At 44.0% G+C, this 22,800-nt stretch overlaps 1 protein-coding gene across 1 annotated transcript in view; it reads right to left on the bottom strand.

The window, feature by feature from the left end:
• The window catches only part of B4GALNT4 (beta-1,4-N-acetyl-galactosaminyltransferase 4), a 144,543-nt gene that overhangs the window by 5,738 nt on the left and 116,005 nt on the right, over positions 1 to 22,800 (bottom strand). The window contains exons 17-20 of the mRNA XM_068261027.1: positions 19,597 to 19,750; positions 13,191 to 13,263; positions 12,959 to 13,112; positions 9,873 to 9,999 (exon numbers count right to left, since the gene is read on the bottom strand). Of these exons, the coding sequence (XP_068117128.1) occupies positions 9,873 to 9,999; positions 12,959 to 13,112; positions 13,191 to 13,263; positions 19,597 to 19,750 (508 nt within the window). The remainder of the gene's footprint in view (positions 1 to 9,872; positions 10,000 to 12,958; positions 13,113 to 13,190; positions 13,264 to 19,596; positions 19,751 to 22,800) is intronic.

Below are 22,800 nucleotides of genomic sequence, written 5' to 3'. Positions count from 1 at the left end.
AGCCAGATAACGAAAGTTTACATTGTTGGGGGGCCTGGGGCGCCTCTTAGTCTAATAGCAATCAGTGTGTGACGACTGGGGTGGGAGGGATGGAGGGGCGCACTTTGGAGACTCAGCCTTGGGTGCTGGAGGACCTTGTCCCAGCTCTGTTGGCCCCCCTCACCGATTTTAATCTTCTGTATGCAGCTTTAGGGCCCTGATCTCCTCATGACTTTTCTAACTCTGGGCTGATGCATAAACCATTTCTCATAAGTTATCACTAAGGATAAAAGATTGGTGGATCAGAATACTTATCCCTTTCTCTACATATAAAACCTTTTCTTTTTCCTTTTCTAAACCTTGTTTAGCGCAAACAAGTAAAATAATATGCAAAATGAGCTGGTTGTCATTATGGAAACGCTGCCATTACTTTCACTGCCTTATTTTTAGTAACCATTTGCTTAGTTGCTGAAAAAAATTTGTTCCGCAGCATAAGAAAAAAACATGAGATAAGTGTGATGTATCATATCTAAAAGCTGCCTTATTTCCTTCCACCAATAAACGCTCATAAAGGCATATAATAATATACACTGTAAAGTCACAGCAAGTGTTTTCCAGGACTATCTAACTGCCAGGAATATTGTAAAGCCAAAATAAGCACTTGGAGATGACTAAATCCTTCATAACAGTATGCTGTGCTCTGGAGCTGCCTGAATCCTCAGTGACGCTATACAGCACCAGTCCAAGCACACACAATTGGGCTTTTGCCATTTTACAGCTACAGACCAGGAATCCCATCACCCCTCCCACCAGCTCTGCATAGCAGTAACAATCACTGCATGAAAACAGACTGCTTCATAACTTTTTTCTTTTTTTAAATTTGGGCAGTGGCATCACACTGGCCAAGGAGGGACAGGTTTGTACTCCATTCCGATAGCTGCCAGTTACACTCACTCCCATTCTTTTCTAATGGGATAAGGCCATTTCTGGGTGCAATAAACAGGTGACTGTTACCCTGTAGTGCGGATATGACCAAGTGAGGAGTGTATGTTTGATGGATACCAGCCTACTAAAAAGAGTACCAAGGAGAAGGTGTGGGAGTCCGGATTATCTGATCCAGCCAGTGTGATGTTGCTGAACAATTTTAAAGGAAATGAAAGCAGCTAAAGAGGAGTACACACAAGGCCAGTTGCCAGGGGGACTAGAGGTGACACAGGGGCAGGGCTGTGAAGTGGGTACAAAAATCACCCAACTCCTCAATTTATAAAAATCACAGACTCCAACTCTGACTCCAGGTACCCCAAAACTTCTCTGACTCCATAACCCTGCAAATGGGGACATAGAGGGGGGCAAAAGAGGCACAGGGGGAACAGAGGTGACACGGAGGGGGACAAAAGAGGGGGAACAGAGGTGACACGGAGGGGGACAATAGAGGCACAGGGGAACAGAGGTGATGCAGAGGGGGGGGGCAAAAGAGGCACAGGGGGAACAGAGGTGACACAGAGGGGGACAAAAGAGGGGGAACAGAGGTGACACGGAGGGGGACAATAGAGGCACAGGGGAACAGAGGTGATGCAGAGGGGGGCAAAAGAGGGGGAACAGAGGTGACACGGAGGGGGACAATAGAGGCACAGGGGAACAGAGGTGATGCAGAGGGGGGCAAAAGAGGGGGAACAGAGGTGACACGGAGGGGGACAATAGAGGCACAGGGGAACAGAGGTGATGCAGAGGGGGGCAAAAGAGGCACAGGGGGAACAGAGGTGACACGGAGGGGGACAATAGAGGCACAGGGGAACAGAGGTGATGCAGAGGGGGACAATAGAGGCATAGGGGGAACAGAGGTGACACGGAGGGGGACAATAGAGGCACAGGGGGAACAGAAATGAGACAGGGGGACGAGGTTACACAGAGGGGGGCAAAAAGAGGCAGAGGGAGAACAGAGGGGGACAAAAGAGAACGGATTCAGATTAAGAATGGGACTACATCAATTTAGCTAGTATTTGGCTCCACCCACATGTCCACGCCTACTTTTGCTGAGCTTCATGCGCCACTATGTATGGTGGCGAGTCCGCGCCCATTTTTTGCCACGGCGGCACTCCCTTCAAGGGGGTGGGCGCTCAAGCTATGGGCTGCTTGGAGCCACAAAAACCTTAGCTGCACCCGTGCTAATGCATCAACAAAAGCAGCCAGTGATCATATCAGCTGTTAATGTACTTCTGAGTTGTGCATAAAATCACCCTGATCAATAATACAATGTATCTGCAGTACTAATTTTACCTTTTTAAAGATACTGTACTGGCATATCAAATCCAAAAATGTACAGTATAAGCTGTAAACAGGCCCTGGCTTATGGCCGGAGATCAGTACAACATGTCACTGATCTAGCACTAGGACTGAATTCATTACAAATTGTTTGCTATGAGGGGCCACATCAGAACATAGTGAGGGTTGCTGAAAACTTAGTGAATCAGTGTATGTGCTTTAGCAGTGGCATGCACACACCTGCACCGTTTTGTTTTTTCAATTTTAATTTTTGAATTTTTTTCTGTTTACAAAAGTCTAATTCAGCCAGTTTGTCCAGGGGTCTGCAGTTACATTAATGCTATTTAACCAATCCAGGGCTGTGGAGTCGGTCCAAAAATCCACCGACTCAGACTCCTCAGTTTAGGATTCCACCGACTCCGACTCCTCTAATTTGCATATTACAATTTTGTTGTAACATGAAATTCGTCTCTTAACTGCCAACGCTTAGGAATTTTACAAGACAACTGAAGTGAGAAGGATATGTAAACTACTATATTTATTCCCTTTAGACTAAAACTAGTCCTTGGTAAGAGTACTTGTAAAAGGTACAAACCGGAACAAAGAACATCTATCAGGCCCTAGGTAATGTAAGTGTGGGTACATGTAAGAATGATGTGCAGGTACTCTGCAGGGGAATGAGGAGATTGTAAACAGACAACACCTCTGTGTTCAATGTGCACAGCATTCTCAGTGGATTCCCTGCAGCTCTGTGGGGAGTGCATATGTAGAGTATAGTACTACTGTGTAACAAAGTAAACCTGAGACAGATGAAATTAAAGTTTTATACATACCTGGGGCTTCCTCCAGCCGCCTTCAGGATAATCAGTCCCTCGTTGTCCTCCTCCACCACCTGGATCTTCTGCTATGAGTCCAGGTACTTGAGTCAGTCAAGCGTAGTGCGCATGAACACACTCCGCCGTGAGCGTACTACACCTGTGCAGCACTATTGCGCAGGTGCAGAATGTTCCTGGCTGTGGGAGCGGGGTGCGGCCGGACAGCGCTGACTGGCTGAATTACCAGGACTCATAGCAGAAGATCCGGGTGGTGGAGGACAGTGAGGGACTGATTAGCCTGAAGGGGGCTGGAGGAAGCCCCAGGTATGTATAAAACTTTACTTTTCATCCGTCTCAGTTACCCTTTAATTTGTAGTCACCAAACCAAATTTTAATAACATATCAAATTATTTTATTTCATCAGCAAAGGGAGTGCATACATTTGCATAAATCAGCATCAATGCAGAATTATTTCCATCTCGTTGACCATCTCTATTAGTGACATAGCTACACATCAGGCTTTATTCTTACAGCATAGATGTTATTTAGTATATATAAGAGATTCCTGTGTACACATCATATATACAGTCACAATCAGATATGTATATCTGACCTTAAAAATACGGGGACTGCTTTATTGAAGCAGCACAAGTAACTAATTTTGATTGGTTTATTTCATTTTTGTGGACTAAGCACAGCTATTACTGTATATATACTGTATATATACATTATTTTTAATGACTATTATCTGAGAAATAGAACATTTTATCATATTTTCTATTTTAATTACAGTTACAAATTCATTAGGAGTCGGTGCATTTTTTCCCAACTCCGACTCCAGGCACCCAAAATTGCCCGACTCCACGACTCCGACTCCACAGCCCTGAACCAATCCTCTAATTTTCCTGTCTGTAGTCTGATATGGTAAAAGTGAAGGATGCAAAATTGTACCACCTAATAGACAATTTGAAAACCTATAAAGATGTTAAGTACATAGAAGATATTACGCAAAGTAATACTTCAGCACAAGTATGGAGCACGGTGCTGGTGCATATTGTTAGTAATCAGGATTTTAAAGCAGCTAAAAACACCTACTTAGCTGGCTACTCTGCTAGTCTGTAACACCATCTCACAAGACTACCAGGAACATCAAACAATAAAAACACAACCTTACCGTTTACCTAACTGGATAACAAGTGTCAGTGCGATATGAAAGCTGGCTTATGAAGGATGGTATAAACAATGGAAATAGCAAAATAAACACATCATTTACTGTTCTAAGCAGTTCAGGGACTCAAAAGGAAGACCTTAAAGCTGCCCCCAGGGTGAGTAGCTAAATACACACATTCACAGAAATACAAGCATGAGAACTGCCTCAGGCACTCAACCAATGTTTAATGGTTTACCAAATGCTGCTTATGGCTGTTTAGATACCTTTCATGACAGGTGCACTTCAGCAAGCATTCAGAGTGTGTGAATGATGTTCTGAATGCTCAGACTGCCCAGGTCACAGATATAGGCCCTTTACTTCATCTTGAGCTGGTGATCTTATCACAGGCTGCTCATCTATGTAAAGGTGGCCTTACATTAGAACGATTATGGGCAGATTCAACCAAGAGACAAATTTGTCTCTAGTCGAGTCTGCCCATACACTGCAGGCCGATTCCCATCAGGGAATCGGTTGAGCCGCCGCGTCCGCCCCCAAAATGTATAAATGTATGTAGTGTAGTGCATTTATACATTGCCTGTTCTGTAGCAGCTTCCCCACGGTGTCCGTCCATCTCGCCGGGTAACAGCCGCATACACACTAGCGGCGCATAGCGTCAGACGCTATGCGCCGCCGCGTGTATGCGGAACCCGGCGAGATGGACGTAGACCACGTGGAGGCTGACACCAAACAGGTAATGTATAAATGCACTACACTACATACATTTATACATTGCAGCTCATTCGCAATTTGGCTGCTGTACCGCCGCGCACCCGACCAACCTACTTCAGCCAGACATCTTCCAGCATGCACGATTGACTATGCAGCCAATTTCTGTCCTGAAATTGGTCGCTTTTTGTCGGTCGGGCATGCACTTGGAAGCACCAATTTTCACGCAGCATTTTTACTTTGTGTGTGTCTATAAAAAACACTCCAGAATCGGGTGTGCTCCATTATGCTTGATCAAAGCAAATTGGCTGATATCGGGCTGAATCGATAACATTTCTCAATCGACAGAAACGCCCATAAACAAACAGCAACTGAAAGCCGCTGCAGCAAAGGCCTAGCGGAGCATGAAAAAGGAGGAAACCCAACATCTGGTTATATCGCAAAGAAATGAACAGCGCTACTTAAAAACAGATAAGTGCCTACCTGCAAGAGAGTGCAAGCCCCACTTGTGGGATAAAATACACACCTAGCATACACATAACCTGTCTACCACTGGAGGATGTTGGTTTCCGTAACAGCTTGCATGCAACTTGTTAAGTACTTGTCCCTCCCACTGCGGAGAAGTCATCCCCCTATGGGAGGGGACCTAACACTAACTAAATCCTAACCTATACATATGCATAGCCTGGGTGCGCTACCAAGTAAAATCGAAAAATGAAAGATGTGCAGAAGGTGGATCAGCGCATCACCAGGCCGCCTTCGAATGGCCTACAATCAGAGGTGCGCTGAGCCCCCCCGCCCCCCAGGAACTTCAAACGCACCTTGAACCCAAATTTCACTTGGTAGCGCACCCAGGTTATGCATATGCATAGGTTAGGATTTAGTTAGTGTTAGGTCCCCTCCCATAGGGGGATGACTTCTCCGCATTGGGAGGGATGAGTACTTAACAAGTTGCATGCAAGCTGTTACAGGAAACCAACATCCTCCAGTGGTAGACAGGTTATGTGTATGCTAGGTGTGTATTTTATCCCACAAGTGGGGCTTGCACTCTCTTGCAGGTAGGCACTTATCTGTTTTTAAGAAGCGCTGTTCATTTCTTTGCTATGTACTAATTTAATTCATTTTTGGTCAGCTGCTCCCACTTAGCAGCCTTTCTTTTGGTGTATATGCAGAGCTTCTGTTTGGGTTCAAGGTGCGTTTGCCGTTTCTGGGGGGGCTCAGCGCACCTCTGATTGTAGGCCATTCGGAGGCGGCCTGGTGATGCGCTGATCCACCTTTTGCGCAATTTTCAACATCTGGTTATGTCCATGAGATCAAGACTTCAGGTTGTCATTGCCAGCACCGGGTTATCTACCAAGTATTAGACATTACCATTTTATTTCAAATTATTTAATTTGTCCAATTACTTTGAGCCCCTGGAATGAAGAGATATTGATAAAATATTGCTTTAGTTGCCTCACATTTTTAAGCAATCGGGTCAACATCTACAAGGAGTTTGTATGTTCTCCCCGTGTCTGCATGGGTTTTCTCCGGGTTTTTTCCCACATCCCAAAAACATACAGATAAGTAAATTGGCCCTAGACTACAATATACTCTGTACAGCGCTGCTCTGTACATGATCTGCGCATGGAGGAAAAACATTTTAGCCATTTATTTAGGAAAGGGTTCTTTACAGTAAGAGTGATTACGATGTGGAATGCATTGCCACAGGAAGTAGTTATGGCAAATTCTATACCTGCATTTAAAGGGGGCTTAGATGTTTTCCTTGCATTGTGAGACATCCATGGCTACAATTACTAGGTAATGCCCAGTGATGTTGATCCAGGGATTTTATCTGATTGCCATCTGGAGTCGGGAAGGAATTTTTTCCCTTTTGGGGCTAATTGGACCATGCCTTGTAAGGGTTTTTCGCCTTCCTCAGGATCAACAGGGATATGTGAGGGAGCAGGCTGGTGTTGTACTTTGTCCTCTGGTTGAACTCGATGGACGTTTGTATTTTTTCAACCCAAATAACTATGTAACTATGTAGGCGCTATATAAATACTTAAATGAATAGATTTTAAAAATAGGCAATCATTTTGTTCACCCAACTGAATGAAAGCTGAAAGTCTGCAATACAAGTGCATCTGAGCTGTTTCATGTAAAATTCATTGTGGTGATATAAAAAATAAAAAACTGGAAAAAATATGTCTTTGTCCAAATATTTATGGACCCAACTGTGTATTTCTGACAACTTTACAACAAAAGTACAACTTCTTTTTAATTTTTCAGAATCTCAGCGATGCTAGGACAATACTGTTTTTGTTGCAGTGGTGACATCCACGTTTGATTAACCACTTGAGGACCCACCCTTTACCCCCCCTTAAGGACCAGCGCTGTTTTAGCTGATCTGTGCTGGGTGGGCTCTGCAGCCCCCAGCACAGATCAGGGTGAAGGCAGAGCGACCAGATCGCCCCCCTTTTCTCCCCCCTATGGGGATGATGTGCTGGGGGGTCTGATCGCTCCTGCCTGCCGGGTGTTGCGGGGGGGGGCACCTCAAAGCCCCCCTCCGCGGCGAAATCCCCCCCCTCCCTCTCCTACCTGGCCCCCCCTGGTGTACCGGGCTGCACGGGACGCTATCCGTCCTGTGCAGCCAGTGACAGGCTGTCCTCTGTCACATGGCGGCGATCCCCGGCCGCTGATTGGCCGGGGATCGCCGATCTGCCTTACGGCGCTGCTGCGCAGCAGCGCCGTACAATGTAAACAAAGCGGATTATTTCCGCTTGTGTTTACATTTAGCCTGCGAGCCGCCATCGGCGGCCCGCAGGCTATTCACGGAGCCCCCCGCCGTGAATTGACAGGAAGCAGCCGCTCACGCGAGCGGCTGCTTTCTGATTAATCAGCCTGCAGCTGGCGACGCAATACTGCGCAATACGGTATAAGCGTGCGGTCGGCAAGTGGTTAATGCAATGCCATTTTTGCTTGGAATATATAAAAGGTTTTCCTCAAGATGTATCGGTTACTGTAATTCAACTCTAAAAACCCTTTCTCTAAAATCAGCTTTAAAAGGCAGCTAAAAATAGTCTGCCATGCATGAGGTTGTGTATATAGTCTCGGGATGCCCCCCAGCATTAGAACAATAATGAGCCATTTCTTCTAGTCAGAACCCATTCTAATTGCCAGAGCAGACTCTACTGTCACTGGAGCTGTCAGTCAAGTATAAGAATGTCTCAGTCTAAAATCATCTTAAATCCTGCACGCTTGTATGGAAAGAAGAATAGAAATTGACTTAAAGACCACTGAAAAACTTTGAAGTGGAAACATCTTTTCTTTCCACTATGCATGGTGGAGTACTGGATAGCGCTCTCGCCTTGCAGGGCTGGGTCCCTAGTTCAAATGGACATATGACTATGTTTGGTGATTAGATTCTGAATTCCACTGAGGGACAATCAGCAATATGCCTATATACTGTATAATCTGTAATGCCCAGTTCATACTGGCACAGATGAAAAACTGATCTGTGTAACAGATCAATTTTTAAAGGCATCCACGACCCTCCATTTCATCAAAGCGTGGTAAATGAGATGCATCTATTGATACGAAAAAATGACTGCAGACCCAAACTTGCTGTTCATGCGGCAGAACGGACCGAACGGATTAGTTCGAATGGACCAATGCGAACGAATCCATAGGTTAACATTCAAGCCGTTCTCAACTGTTCCGTTAAACCTTCAGTTTTTTTAGGCCAATGCGAACCAGAGACGAAGCACCCTCATGTATTTTACCATATAGATCAGTGGGAACATTAGAGAAAACACATACCATGTTTTCTGTTTCATTCTGCACTGCACAGCTTGCTTATAATCAGCCCTGATAAAATTCCCGACTGAGCATTCAGTCTGGCTTTGCTATAATGACTCCGCTATAATGATTCCTGAGCAGAGCTAGCAGGGGGCAGGCTTGGACTTGCAAAGACATTAGAGAACACAGACTGAGCTATAAATATTCCTGAGCAACGCCAGACTGATTGCTCAGTCGGGGATTTTATCAGGGCTGATTAAAAGCAAGCTGTGCAGTGCAGAATGAAACAGAAAGCAAGGTAGGTGTTTTCTCTAATGTTCCTACTGATATATATGGTAAAATACATGAGGGTGTTTCGTCTCTGGTTCCCTTTAAAGCGCTGCCAAATATGCTGTGCTATATAAATACTACATCATAATATTACAACTATGTTACTCTTGTTCAGTAGTTGGCTGAAGGTGTAATGGTTAAGGGCTCTGCCTCTGACACAGGAGACCAGGGTTCGAATCTCGGCTCTGCCTGTTCAGTAAGCCAGCACTAATTCAGTAGGAGACCTTTGGCAAGTCTCCCTTACACTGCTACTGCCAATAGAGCGCGCCCTAGTGGCTGCTGCTCTGCTCTGGCGCTTTGAGTCCGCAAGGAGAAAAGCGCAATATAAATGTTATTTGTCTTGTCTTGTCTTGTTCAAAGCTCCACTCAAGTGCATTTTATATAGTTTTTGTTTAAAAAAATTGTAGCAGGATGTTGCTGAAACAGAACTAACGTAGCAAACGTCTACAAATATATTAACCATTAAATAACATGCTTAACATCTTGTTATAATTGTCTCATTGGCAAACAAAGCAACATAAATAAGTAAATGTGAAAAAGGCTGAGTGCAAACCACTCACTTCTGGAGGTGGGACACTGATTGCAAAATAAATCCTACAGAGACTGACAGTGGCTTACTGCACTGGTTGTGGATGGGCTGCCACTTACCCTCCCACTAGGCAAAGGCCTACGGGAGAAGTGCCACCGGGATTGTCAAGCTCCCAAGGAGTCTGCAGATCTGGGCAGAGGTAAAGAGCCCAACAGCTGTGATTGGATGTCTGATCGGTGGCAGACGGGATGAGATAGTTATAATAATTGAGAAAGTGAAATCTGTTCCATGTTATCCTCACCTGTCCAGCAGTTCCCAGTCCTCTCCTCCCCACCGGTCCTTGAACTCTTCTGTATTCATACCTCCAATTCGATCAAAATCTGATTTGTAAATCCCAAAGAGGCCAAAGCCATTTACTTCCCAATAACCTATTGACAAAAACAATGCAGATGCAGTTATAGAATGCCACTGTGGCATACAAATAAATATACATGTTTTATAGGTTAGGGAGACCAAGCCATTACCGCTCAGAAAATTATTGCTTTTTAGACTAACGGTTTTAACTTAGCAGTAGCTCACTGCATGCTAATTTATATTACTTATCTACAGGGAGTGCAGAATTATTAGGCAAGTTGTATTTTTGAGGAATAATTTTATTATTGAACAACAACCATGTTCTCAATGAACCAAAAAAACGCATTAATATCAAAGCTGAATATTTTTGAAAGTAGTTTTTAGTTTGTTTTTAGTTTTAGCTATTTTAGGGGATATCTGTGTGTGCAGGTGACTATTACTGTGCATAATTATTAGGCAACTTAACAAAAAACAAATATATACCCATTTCAATTATTTATTTTTACCAGTGAAACCAATATAACATCTCAACATTCACAAATATACATTTCTGACATTCAAAAACAAAACAAAAACAAATCAGTGACCAATATAGCCACCTTTCTTTGCAAGGACACTCAAAGGCCTGCCATCCATGGATTCTGTCAGTGTTTTGATCTGTTCACCATCAACATTGCGTGCAGCAGCAACCACAGCCTCATAGACACTGTTCAGAGAGATGTACTGTTTTCCCTCCTTGTAAATCTCACATTTTATGATGGACCACTGGTTCTCAATGGGGTTCAGATCAGGTGAACAAGGAGGCCATGTCATTAGTTTTTCTTCTTTTGTACCCTTTCTTGCCAGCCACGCTGTGGAGTACTTGGACACGTGTGATGGAGCATTGTCCTGCATGAAAATCATGTTTTTCTTGAAGGATGCAGACTTCTTCCTGTACCACTGCTTGAAGAAGGTGTCTTCCAGAAACTGGCAGTAGGACTGGGAGTTGAGCTTGACTCCATCCTCAACCTGAAAAGGCCCCACAAGCTCATCTTTGATGATACCAGCCCAAACCAGTACTCCACCTTCACCTTGCTGGCGTCTGAGCTGGACTGGAGCTCTCTGCCCTTTCCCAATCCAGCCACGGGCCCATCCATCTGGCCCATCAAGACTCGCTCTCATTTCATCAGTCCATAAAACCTTAGAAAAATCAGTCTTGAGATATTTCTTGGCCCAGTCTTGACGTTTCAGCTTGTGTGTCTTGTTCAGTGGTGGTCGTCTTTCAGCCTTTCTTACCTTGGCCATGTCTCTGAGTATTGCACACCTTATGCTTTTGGGCACTCCAGTGATGTTGCAGCTCTGAAATATGGCCAAACTGGTGGCAAGTGGCATCTTGGCAGCTGCACGCTTGACTTTTCTCAGTTCATGGGCAGTTATTTTGCGCCTTGGTTTTTCCACATGCTTCTTGCGACCCTGTTGACCATTTTGAATTAAACGCTTGATTGTTCGATGATCACGCTTCAGAAGCTTTGCAATTTTAAGAGTGCTGCATCCCTCTGCAAGATATCTCACTATTTTTGACTTTTCTGAGCCTGTCAAGTCCTTCTTTTGACCAAAGGAAAGGAAGTTGCCTAAAAATTATGCACACGTGACATAGGGTGTTGATGTCATTAGACCACACCCCTTCTCATTACAGAGATGCACATCACCTAATATTGCTTAATTGGTAGTAGGCTTTCAAGCCTATACAGCTTGGAGTAAGACAACATGCATAAAGAGGATGATGTGGTCAAAATACTCATTTGACTAATAATTCTGCACTCCCTGTATTATACTGAAGGGTAATAAATGCTCAGTCTAGTACAAGAGCAATGAAATGCACCTGCATTTACAGGTGGTGTACTAATCTCAACAGTTTTGGAGCACAGGAAGCAACTGAAAGAACAGGTACAATCCCAAAAATCAAATTAAAATCTCTGTGCTGCAGGTACAAAGCATTTCTGCATGGGATTATGGGAAAGGGTTAAAAAGTAAAACTACTGCAAACAACAAACAAATGAGAGGTGCGCACATGCGTCATACATCAGTCGGAGACCCATGAGCTATGGTTGGTGGGAGGGCTGGAAGCCACCTATAGCCTGCTTGCTATCTGCACACTGCTCTGGGCCTCATTGGATTACCTCAAAAGCACTATCTTGTTGGTTAACTGGGGACTACCTGTACTATAGTATACTTTATGTGCTTGAGTATGACAATTTCTGATATACAGTAGTAAACTTCTGATATAGCAACCTACTTTTCCTGGTCCCTTGGAGTTTACTATAAAGGGATTCTACTGTATTTCAAGAGGCTCAACACTGGGCTTCACCTTGTAACACAGCAACAGCCAAAATCCTGAAACCAAAAAGTATAATTTTCTTTATTTACTAGCTCTGGGTTTTAAATTGTCATATAAAAGAAGAAACCTGTTGCCCAATCTGAACAGTTTGAATCAGGCAGTAATCTCATGAGTGCAGAGCCTATGCAAAGACTGCTGACTGACAGTTATTGGAAAGTCTTGTCCAATCAGCGTTGATCCTAAGATAATTATGGTGGTGGTCTGTGCATCTATTCCCTGCCTCCCATTCTTCAGATGTCACAGAAGTGTGCCTCTCTAAGGTAGCCCCTTATTTGGAGCATCAGCAGCACTGGAGAGAAACTGAGGGGCCATTGGAGGATACCAGCACCTTAGTAGAGCTTTTTTTTTTTTATGTTCGGTATTCTTTATACTGCATAGCTTGAATACATTAGGATTTCATCTTGATAAAGGAGACCTGAGTGTTGCTGAAGTTAAAGGATGGCTGCAGCTTACTAAACAAGGAAAGAAAAACTGCACATAAGAGTGATCAGTACATCTCCAAAATAATTCTGTGACAGGCTCAACCTGGAACCTTTTCTCAAGGGTTAAATAGTCAAGTGGTTGCAAGTTAGGCACTGGACAGCTGTATGTGGTCTCAGGAGAGGGCTTCAAACTAAATATACACACACCAACGACATATTAAGAAGCACTCTCACCTTTGGGGTGCATGGGGTAGCTGCCACAGCTTAGCCTCATGACAATGGGAGCGAAGGCCAGACGCCCCTCCACACAATGCTTTCTAACACCGTCCAGCACTGACAGAGGGAAATGAATGTGCAGGTCGCACAGGAACACGATGCTGTGATTGTCCTGGGAAAAAACACACATTTGTAGCAGGATGCTAAACATAGACACAATTATTTATTCACTCCAGTTACTGACTCTAACCTGTATGGTATCAACTCCAGCCTGAAGTCCTGCCGCCCGCTCAAAGTTCCCACTTCTCTTCAGATACTGATAGCTGAGGAGGAAACTACTGTTAATACAGGAGACATTGTGCACAGATCAGTTTATGATTGGAGGGCGATAGTGTTTAGCGCTGGGGACAGAGGCGGAGACTTATTTTTTTTTTGTAAGTCCTGGCTGTTTAAATGGCTGGATAGAGTACTGGTTAAGGGCTTAGCCTCTGACACAGGAGACCAGGGTTTGAATCTTGGCGCTTTCTGTTCAGTACGTCTCCAACTCTTCAGTAAGGAAACCTTGGGCAAGACTCCCCAACACTGCTACTGCCTATAGAGTGCATCCTATTGGCTGCAGCCCTGGAGCTTTGAGTCCGCCAGGAGAAAACGGCGAGATAAATGTCCTGTGTCTTGCCTACACAGCTTAGGCCCTTAGGTACACTATAAATGGTGAAAGCATAAAGATTCTTTTCTGTTAAAGTTTTATTATGACTGTAGCATACGGTAATAAAAGGGACTTTTAAAGTAAATATGTATTTGAATCCATAACTATTTTAAACAGCTGCAAAGACATTTATAATCAGCTTTAGCAATGGTCTGATAAAGGCATCTATACACTGCGTATACAACTCAGCTTAAAATCTTCACAAATCTGGTTTAAATATACAAACTGGTCAGTCAAACAAAACTGTAAAAAAAATCAGAGCCAGTGACATCTGCAGTAATAAGTCTGGATAATAACAATCCTTCTTCAGCCCCTATAAGGCAGAAACACCACACAATAAGCACGGCGTGAGGGAGATCAGACTAGGGCTTAGTGTGGGGGACACATTTCATTCTCTTGTTTGGAGTGCTATTCTGCCACTGAAATCTGCATCTTCACACTCACAAGTTGTTGACGAGATCTACTCAAGAGTCCATGATAAACATTTAGCAATGGCTATATACAGAGTTAACAGAAAGACAGACAACATTTATATTGCGCTTTTCTCCTGGCGGACTCAAAAGCGCCAGAGCTGCAGCGACTAGGGCGCGCTCTATAGTCAGTAGCAGTGTTAGGGAGACTAGCCCATGGACTTCTTACTGAACAGGTGCTGGCTTACTGAACAGGAAGAGCGGAGATTTGAATCCAGATCTCCTATGTCAGAGGTAGAGACCTTAAAGTGTACCTGAGACAATATGATATATGATGAGCTAAACGTGTATGTACAGTACAAAACATTAATAACCAGACTGTTTTACTTTTCTGCCTGTTAAGAGTTAATTTCTAGGCATGGAAGTGACAGCTTCTGTCTTGCCGGTAGCTTGTGGGGAATATCGTAAACATCACTGATAAGCAAATCACAGGTTAAAGGTTTTCCTGGCAGAATATAACTTCTGAAGGCAGGAAGAAATAAAATACATGAACTATTGACCTTTGTCCAACTCTGGGACACTTAATAGGCTGCCACTGATTAGAGACTGTAAAACATTCAAGATACATGTAAATTTTTAAATATAAAATAAAAACATGAGATATATTTAAAAAAAAAAAAAAAAGGTCATTTTTAGGAATAGGAGGATAAATATACCTGTTTAATATAATTGTTTATCTCATCAGTTTATTTTCACCTCAGGTTCACTTTAACTATTACACTATCCAGCCACTTTACCTATAGTACATTATCCTAAAAAGCCTTCCATTCAAGCCACTCTTGCAATGGCCCTGTTCCTAGTAGCTGCAATTGCTCCCCTCCAGAATAACAGACAACTCGAGACATATATAGGAGCTAGTGTTGCCGGTTTACAAGTAGATGATTTCTTTGGTGGCAGTGCCACTTTTTGTACAGCTTATTAACCCATTTGCTGTTCCAATTGTGTCGGCAAGGGGGCGGCGCAGCACTTTTAAAAAAAAAAAATGTTTTTAATTCATGTAGCTAGCCTAGCGCTAGCTACATAATAGCCGCTGAGAAGCGGCATTCCCCTACCTAAACCGATCACCGCCGGCGCTCTCTGAAAGCAGGAAATCCCGTTCAGAACGACTGGGCCATGGCGACGGGGCGGGATGACGTCACTGTCGTCGGGACGTCAGAGGGAATCCCGATCCACTCCTCAGCGCTGCCTGGCAGTGATTGGCCAGGCTGCGCAAGGGGTCTGGAGATGGGGGGGCCGCGGCGGGTAGCGGCGAATCGGCGGCGATCGAAATATGCACGCAGCTAGCAAAGTGCTAGCTGCGTGCAATAAAAAAAAAATTATGCAAATCTGCCCAGCGAGGCCTGAGAAATCCTCCTGCGCATGTTACCCCGAGCTGAGCTTGGGATAACCGGCAAGGAGGTTAAGGATGAATAGGAAGTGGTACACAACTTGGTGCAGCAAAGAGACCCAATGGTCAGCACACTCGTGTTGCAGTGCAACAGACCCAGAAACCTTGCCAGGTTACTATCAACATGGATTTTGTGTTAGGTCTGTGCGACTTTCCTACAGACCCTGCAGTCTCCTCCTACATACCAGAACTGGCTCATCCCAAAACTAAGTGTGGTGAGGATGTTAAACTCTTATTGTGATGGGGACAGAAACACCTCCTATATGCATATATTGCTGTATATTAGTATGTAGCCCCACCCTTCCAGTGATGCTTAGCCTAGGCTGTTTAGCTATGCAAAATTCTCCTCCCAGAGCATTCTGGGAGAACAGGAATTATTTTCACTGGCTTCGGAATTCTCAGAAACAAACATTCCGCAAAGCTGTTCCTGACAGGACTAAAGATGTCACCATCTGGGATGAATTTCAGAATGTAAATCATGGAGAGGAAAGGGTTTTACAATGAGCAAACACTGACTAAATGATTTATAAATAAATAGTGTGTAGGGATAAGCAATTCTATTCATTAAGTTATTGTCACTACAGTTCATCTTTAAAGGGGAAATCCAGTGAAAAGAACATAATGAACAAAAGTGGTCATTTTTATAATAATTATGTATAAAGGGTTTAGTCAGTGTTTGCCCATTGTAAAATCTTTCCTCTCCCTGATTTACATTCTGACATTTTTACTGCTGGCAGGCGATGTCAGTGGAAGTAGCTGCTGCTTGCTTTTTTGGCAGGTGGAAACAGCTGTTATTTCCCACAAAGCAACAAGGCTCCCACAGTGTGATGTAAGCACCATGGTCCTGACATCATACTGTGGGAGGGATTTCACCATAATATCGGCCATACAGAGCCCCCTGATGATCCATTTGAGAAACGGAAAAGATTTCTCATGGGAAAGGGGGCATCAGATACTGATTGGGATGAAGTTCAATACTTGGTCACTGTTTCTCTTTAAGTTCTTCAATGCCTGCACAGTCGGTGTGCACTTGACCCCTCTTTGCCTCCGGTTGCACAGGATATATGTAATGTGAACTATTACTGTTAGTAACAGAGCAGAAAGGAACATTCACCTTTGACTATAGCCACTCATGATAAAGTCTAGTGAGAATGTCTGCTCAAATTGCCTTATTCAACTTCCCAGAGAGAAAGAAGGGCACAACATTTTTTTAGTCTAACGCCTGGTACACACTTTCAATTTTGATTGGCCAATCACTGTCCAATTTTACCACCTTCATGTAATGGATTCAACAGATTTTGAATGCTATGAACACATTGTGCAGTTAAGCTCTCATATTACACATACAGTGGGTTGCAAAAGTATTCGGCCCCCTTGAAGTTTTCCACATTTTGTCACATTACTGCCACAAACATGCATCAATTTTATTGGAACTCCACATGAAAGACCAATACAAAGTGGTGTACATGTGAGAAATGGATCGAAAATCATACATCATTCCAAACATTTTTTTACAAATAACTGCAAAGTGGGGTGTGCGTAATTATTCGGCCCCCAGAGTCAATACTTTGTAGAACCACCTTTTTCTGCAATTACACCTGCCAGTCTTTTAGGGTACGTCTCTCTACCAACTTTGCACATCTAGAGACTGAAATCCTTGCCCATTCTTCTTTGCAAAACAGCTCCAGCTCAGTTAGATTAGATGGACAGCGTTTGTGAACAGCAGTTTTCAGATCTTGCCACAGATTCTCGATTGGATTTAGATCTGGACTTTGACAGGGCCATTCTAACACATAGATATGTTTTGTTTTAAACCATTCCATTGTTGCCCTGGCTTTATGTTTAGGGTCATTGTCCTGCTGGAAGGTGAACCTCCACCCCAGTCTCAAGTCTTTTGCAGTCTCCAGGAGGTTTTCTTCCAAGTTTGCCCTCTATTTGGCTCCATCCATCTTCCCATCAACTCTGACCAGCTTCCCTCTCCCTGCTGAAGAGATGCACCCCACCCCCCCCCCCCCCAGCCAGATGCTGCCCCCACCATATTTGACAGTGGGGATGGTGTGTTCAGAGTGATGTGCAGTGTTCGTTTTCCGCCACACTTAGCGTTTTGCATTTTGGCCGTAAAGTTCAATTTTGGTCTCATCAGACCAGAGTACCTTCTTCCACATGGATGCTGTGTCCCCCACATGGCTTGTGGCAAACTGCAAACGGGACTTCTTATGTTTTCTGTTAACAATGCCTTTCTTCTTGTCACTCTTACATAAAGGCCAACTTTGTACAGGGCATGACTAATAGTTGTCCTATGGACAGAGCCTCCTACCTGAGCTGTAGATCTCCGCAGCTCGTCCAGAGTCACCATGGGCCTCTTGACTGCATTTATGATCAGCGCTCTCCTTGTTCGGCCTGTGAGTTTAGGTGGACGGCCTTATCTTGGTAGGTATACAGTTGTGCCATACTCCTTCCATTTCTGAATGATCACTTGAACAGTGCTCCGTGGGATGTTCAAGGCTTTGGAAATGTTTTTGTAGCCTAAGCCTGCTTTAAATTTCTCAATAACTTGATCCCTGACCTGTCTTGTGTGTTCTTTGGACTTCATGGTGTTGTTGCTCCCAATATTCTCTTAGACAACCTCTGAGGCCCTCACAGAGCAGCTGTATTTGTACTGACAGATTACACACAGGTGCACTCTATTTCGTCATTAGCACTCATCAGGCAATGTCTATAGGCAACTGACTGCACTCAGATCAAAGGGGGCCGAATAATTATGCACACACCACTTTGCAGTTATTTATTTGTAAAAAATGTTTGGAATCATGTATGATTTTCTTTCCACTTCTCATGTGTACACCACTTTGTGTTGGTCTTTCATGTGGAATTCCAATACAATTGATTTATGTTTGTGGCAGTAATGTGACAAAATGTGGAAAACTTCAAGGGGGCCGAATACTTTTGCAACCCACTGTAGGTGGTAAATTTGGTGATTGGCCAATCATAATTGTGTACCAGTCTTTAGAGGCTCTTTTTTTTTTTTCAAAAACCCAAGTGTTCTTCCCAGGCTCTTTTAGCTGGGTGCGCCACCCGGCTAGTTTTGGTGAGCACCCGGCTGTCACCAGCTCACCTCCTCCTCTGCTGTAAGCAGAGTTGTGCACAACAGCACCGGCCCTACATTTCTCATATTGCCCCACCCGGCTACTTTTTCATGCCACCCGGCTGTAAAAAAAATTCTGGGGAGAACACTGAACCCAATAACATTATTAGACAAGTTAAAGAGGAACTCCAGTGAAAATAATGTAATAAAAAAAGTGCTTCATTTTTACAATAATTATGTATAAATGAATTAGTCAGTACCTGCCCATTGTAAAATATTTTAAATCCCTGATTTACATTCTGACATTTATCACATGGTGACATTTTTATTGTTGGCAGGTAATGTAGCTGCTGCATGCTTTTTTGGCAATTGGAAACAGCTGTAAACAGCTATTTCCACAATGCAACAAGGTTCACAGACAGGAAACTGCCAGGAGTACCACAGTCCTCAGAGTTTCTTGTGGGAGGGGTTTCACCACAATATCAGTCACACTGCGCCCCCTGATGGTGTTTGTGAAAAGGAATAGATTTCTCATGTAAAAGGGGGTATCCGCTACTGATTGGGATAAAGTTCAATTCTTGGTCGGAGTTTCTCTTTAAGTTTTCTTAAAAGGACTGAACATGGATAAGCCCTGTTGATGCGAGTAAAAGGATCTTTGTTATGTTCTGTCAAGTCCAGTAAATGTGAATCAGTGAATACGCCCAACAAACAAAACTGTAGAAAATGAATATGTTAATTATACCATTACGGCTAAGTTGTTATCGCATTACAGTCCAAGCAGTAACACATGCCAGTTAATATCTCGTTATTCGAGTCTATTAAGATAAGGATAAGTGTGTATATCCATTATCAGAGACATATTTATATCTTTGAAGACAGGAATGTGGGAATCTGCCAAATAGAGCATCCAGACATACTTCTAACACTAAGCTTGTCAAATTAACAGGACTACAGAAAACAGATTGTGAAGAAACGGCATCGCTCACGGTCTAATGCTGGAATAAATACCTTGGCAATTTAGCTTGGCGTAGGGCCCGCTCTACATCCATATCGTCGCTGTCATAATCCACCAAAATGAGGCTAAACTGGTCATCCCGCGTCTTTAAATACAAGAACTCGAGATCGTTGATCAGTTGCTGGACCCAGCGAGCCTGGTTCTTGACTGAAACGATATAAAAATATAAAATAAAAATCTTCAAAAAGCTATACGGTTTTAGCTATAAAATAGATATATCACAATTGAAAGAGCCGAGAGGAAAGAAGGAAACACTCAATTTTGGATTATTGCAAATTCGAAGCTTTATTGCAGGACTGGGAAAAAAACAGGACCATTGAGACATGACCTGACAAAACTGGAGGAAACATTTAAAGACAGGACTGTGCCTGGAAACCAGCTGTCCTGGCTATATGAAAAGACAAAAGAGAAGAAGAGCGCACACTGTGACATGTGTATGTGCTAATGCCCTGTTTGGAAAGATCTCACCTATTACGTGAGGCTGGGGTACCAGTAGGGGCTGCCAGCAATCACCCTTGTGTCCGCTTGTTACGGGGAATAGGCTTGCAGTATTGTACTGGATGGATGAGCAAAGAAGAGGATAACTGCAGTACCAGGTCTGACGTCAGAAGCTGGGCTTGCGGCAGTATCCTGGATAAAGAGAAGGTAGGGAAGCAGCTGGAGGGCTGCGGCGATAGTGAGCACACAGTCATGTACGGGAGGCTGTGCTCGGCTGGTGCAAGCGATTATGCCGGCAATTAATGCAGTTAGTGAAACTAAACTAAAGCGGTGTTAAACCGCACTGAGAGGCTAGAGAGGTTAATGTAAGCTTGTTTATTTAGCCATGGGTTATGCAGGGTCTCCCCGCTTTTTCAAGCTAGATAAAAACAGGAGATAGCCTTTGCGCAACACGTGGCTAAATAAACCTCCCTAGCCTCTCGGTGCAGTTTAACACCGCTTACAGTTTCATATCACTAACTGCACTCATTGCCGGCAGAATTGCTCGTACCGGCTGAGCGCAGCTTCCTACAAATCACTGTGTGCTCATGGGTAGCTCTCCAGCTGCTTCCCTACCTTCTGGCTCTTCATCCAGGGCATTGCCGCAAGCCCAGCTTTTGCCGTCAGACCAGATACTGAAGTTATCCTCTCCTTTGTTCATCCATCCAGGACACTGCCGCAAGCATGGTCTCTGGCACAAGGGTGATTGCTGGCAGCCCACACGGGTACCCCAGCCCCGCCTAATAGGCGAGATCTTTCCAAATAAGGCATTAGCCCATCCTTTATACACATGTCACAATGTGCGCTCTTCCCTTTCGTCTTTTCATAGATGTACTACATCACACAGGAAGCAGCACCTGTCCCCCGTACACACTCACAGATCGCTGTCTAGAGGTTACTTACCCTAGAACTGGGGTGCCCAATAGGTCAATCGCGATCTACCAGTAGATCGCAACTGCCTTCTGAGTAGATCGTGGCCGCATCCTGTCAAAATTAGCTGCCGCGTTATTTTGCTTTAGCCATGGCTGTCAGAATGTGCTACTTAGCAGCCTCGGCTTTCAGGATACAATGAGAGAGGCACGGCTAAAGGGGAGAGGCTGGCTTGAAGGGGAGGAGACAAATTGTTAGCATCTCCTCCCCATCTAGGCTCTGTGAATGGTGATGCAAAGCCATGTGGGCCATGCCCTCCCTGATCCCTGCATCTTCAAAACAGAGTTGTTCCCCATCTTGTGAGGAAAGGAGACTAGAGGTTTGATGCTTCACTGAAAGGGGACTGAATGGAGGCAGGAGGGCATAGATTTTGGTTCTGGTGGTGGTTGGTGGGGGCTTAATTTGGTGGGGGGATGGATTCCTTGACTGAGCCAATTTTATGTGGTGGTGTTTAAGGGAGGGTTATTTTGTGATTACATCTATGGCTGCTAATGAGCGTGCTGCCTATGTTGGGGGAGGGGGGAAAGAAATGATTATGAAGCTATGTGTTGAGGGATGATATTGTGTGGGGGGGGGGGGGGGGGGGGGGATCGTGAAGCCATGTGCTTTGAGGGGGGTGGGGTGGAAGGAGGGATTCTGTGACCATGTGCTGCCAACTATACCAAGATGGGGGGGGGGGGGGTGCACTCGTGCATGCATGGAAATGTTGGTAGATCTACTAGGCTTGGTAACTTTAAAAGTAGCTCGCGACCCCGAGTAAGTGTGGGCTTCCCTGCCCCTAGAATCTAGGTGTCTCGACAGACCCATAGGGGTACTTCTGATGGGTTCCAGGGGGGTACGCGGGGCTTGATATACTTAATTTATAGAATAACATAGTTAGAGTTATAGAAAATGATAAATCTTATTTATAAACACCAAGTTAGTATTTTAGCCAATTAAATGCAATAGTATAAAAATGCTTGAAAATTGGTTTAGAAACCAATTATCCTGTACTAACGATTAAATATAGTATTTGTCAAGGTGTGACTTGTGATAATGTTTACTGTGCGGGGGTATGGGGGTACTGGTGAGAAAAGGTTGAGAAACACTGCCCTCCTTTTTAAGTCCTGGCTAGAACAACATCTAGGAGAACCTTTTAATGTGCAGGACACATCTAGCCACAATGGAAAGGAATTTAAAATTTGTACCAGATGGTATACCTACCAGATCTGTACCAGATGGTATACCCAAACCCACAAAAATTAGATGAATATACAAGAAACGGGAAACTGCTGGAGATGCGGGGCAGACCCAGGGAACTTGATTCATATGCTTTGACTATGCCTAAGGATACAAAAATTTGAAACTAAAAAAAGAAACTAATAGTGGGAAATTGGAAAACCACAACTACACCCTCTCTAAAGTGTGGATAAAACAATCCTCACTCTTACTAACTGAAACAGGTTTGGGGGATGAGACAGGGCAAAGAAAAATATTGAAAATGGCTGAAGAGATAAAGGCCCTGGAGATAAAAATGTCGGGAGGTCAAAGTAGAGTGTGAAGGGAATGCCCGAGGTAAGGTAAGAGGAAGAAAGAGAAAGGTTTAGTCTGTCAGAAGAGTGGAGATGGATGAATGGGTAGGAGAGGTTCAGTGTGGGAGTGGTGCATATGGTGGATCTTCCTGAATTTAGATTCATGTAGAAGTATCCTTCTCTGGCGACAAGCTTTCAGGCAGGGGCATAGTTATCTATCATGCAGGAATATGGTCATGAATGATGGACGGCATTAAGATGGTGACTACTGAGAAAGCT

This window comes from Hyperolius riggenbachi, chromosome 11, assembly GCF_040937935.1.
Source record: "Hyperolius riggenbachi isolate aHypRig1 chromosome 11, aHypRig1.pri, whole genome shotgun sequence".
NCBI lineage: Eukaryota > Metazoa > Chordata > Amphibia > Anura > Hyperoliidae > Hyperolius > Hyperolius riggenbachi.
The sequence above is the reverse complement of the archived record's forward strand: the minus strand, read 5'-3'. Positions and strand labels throughout refer to the sequence as shown.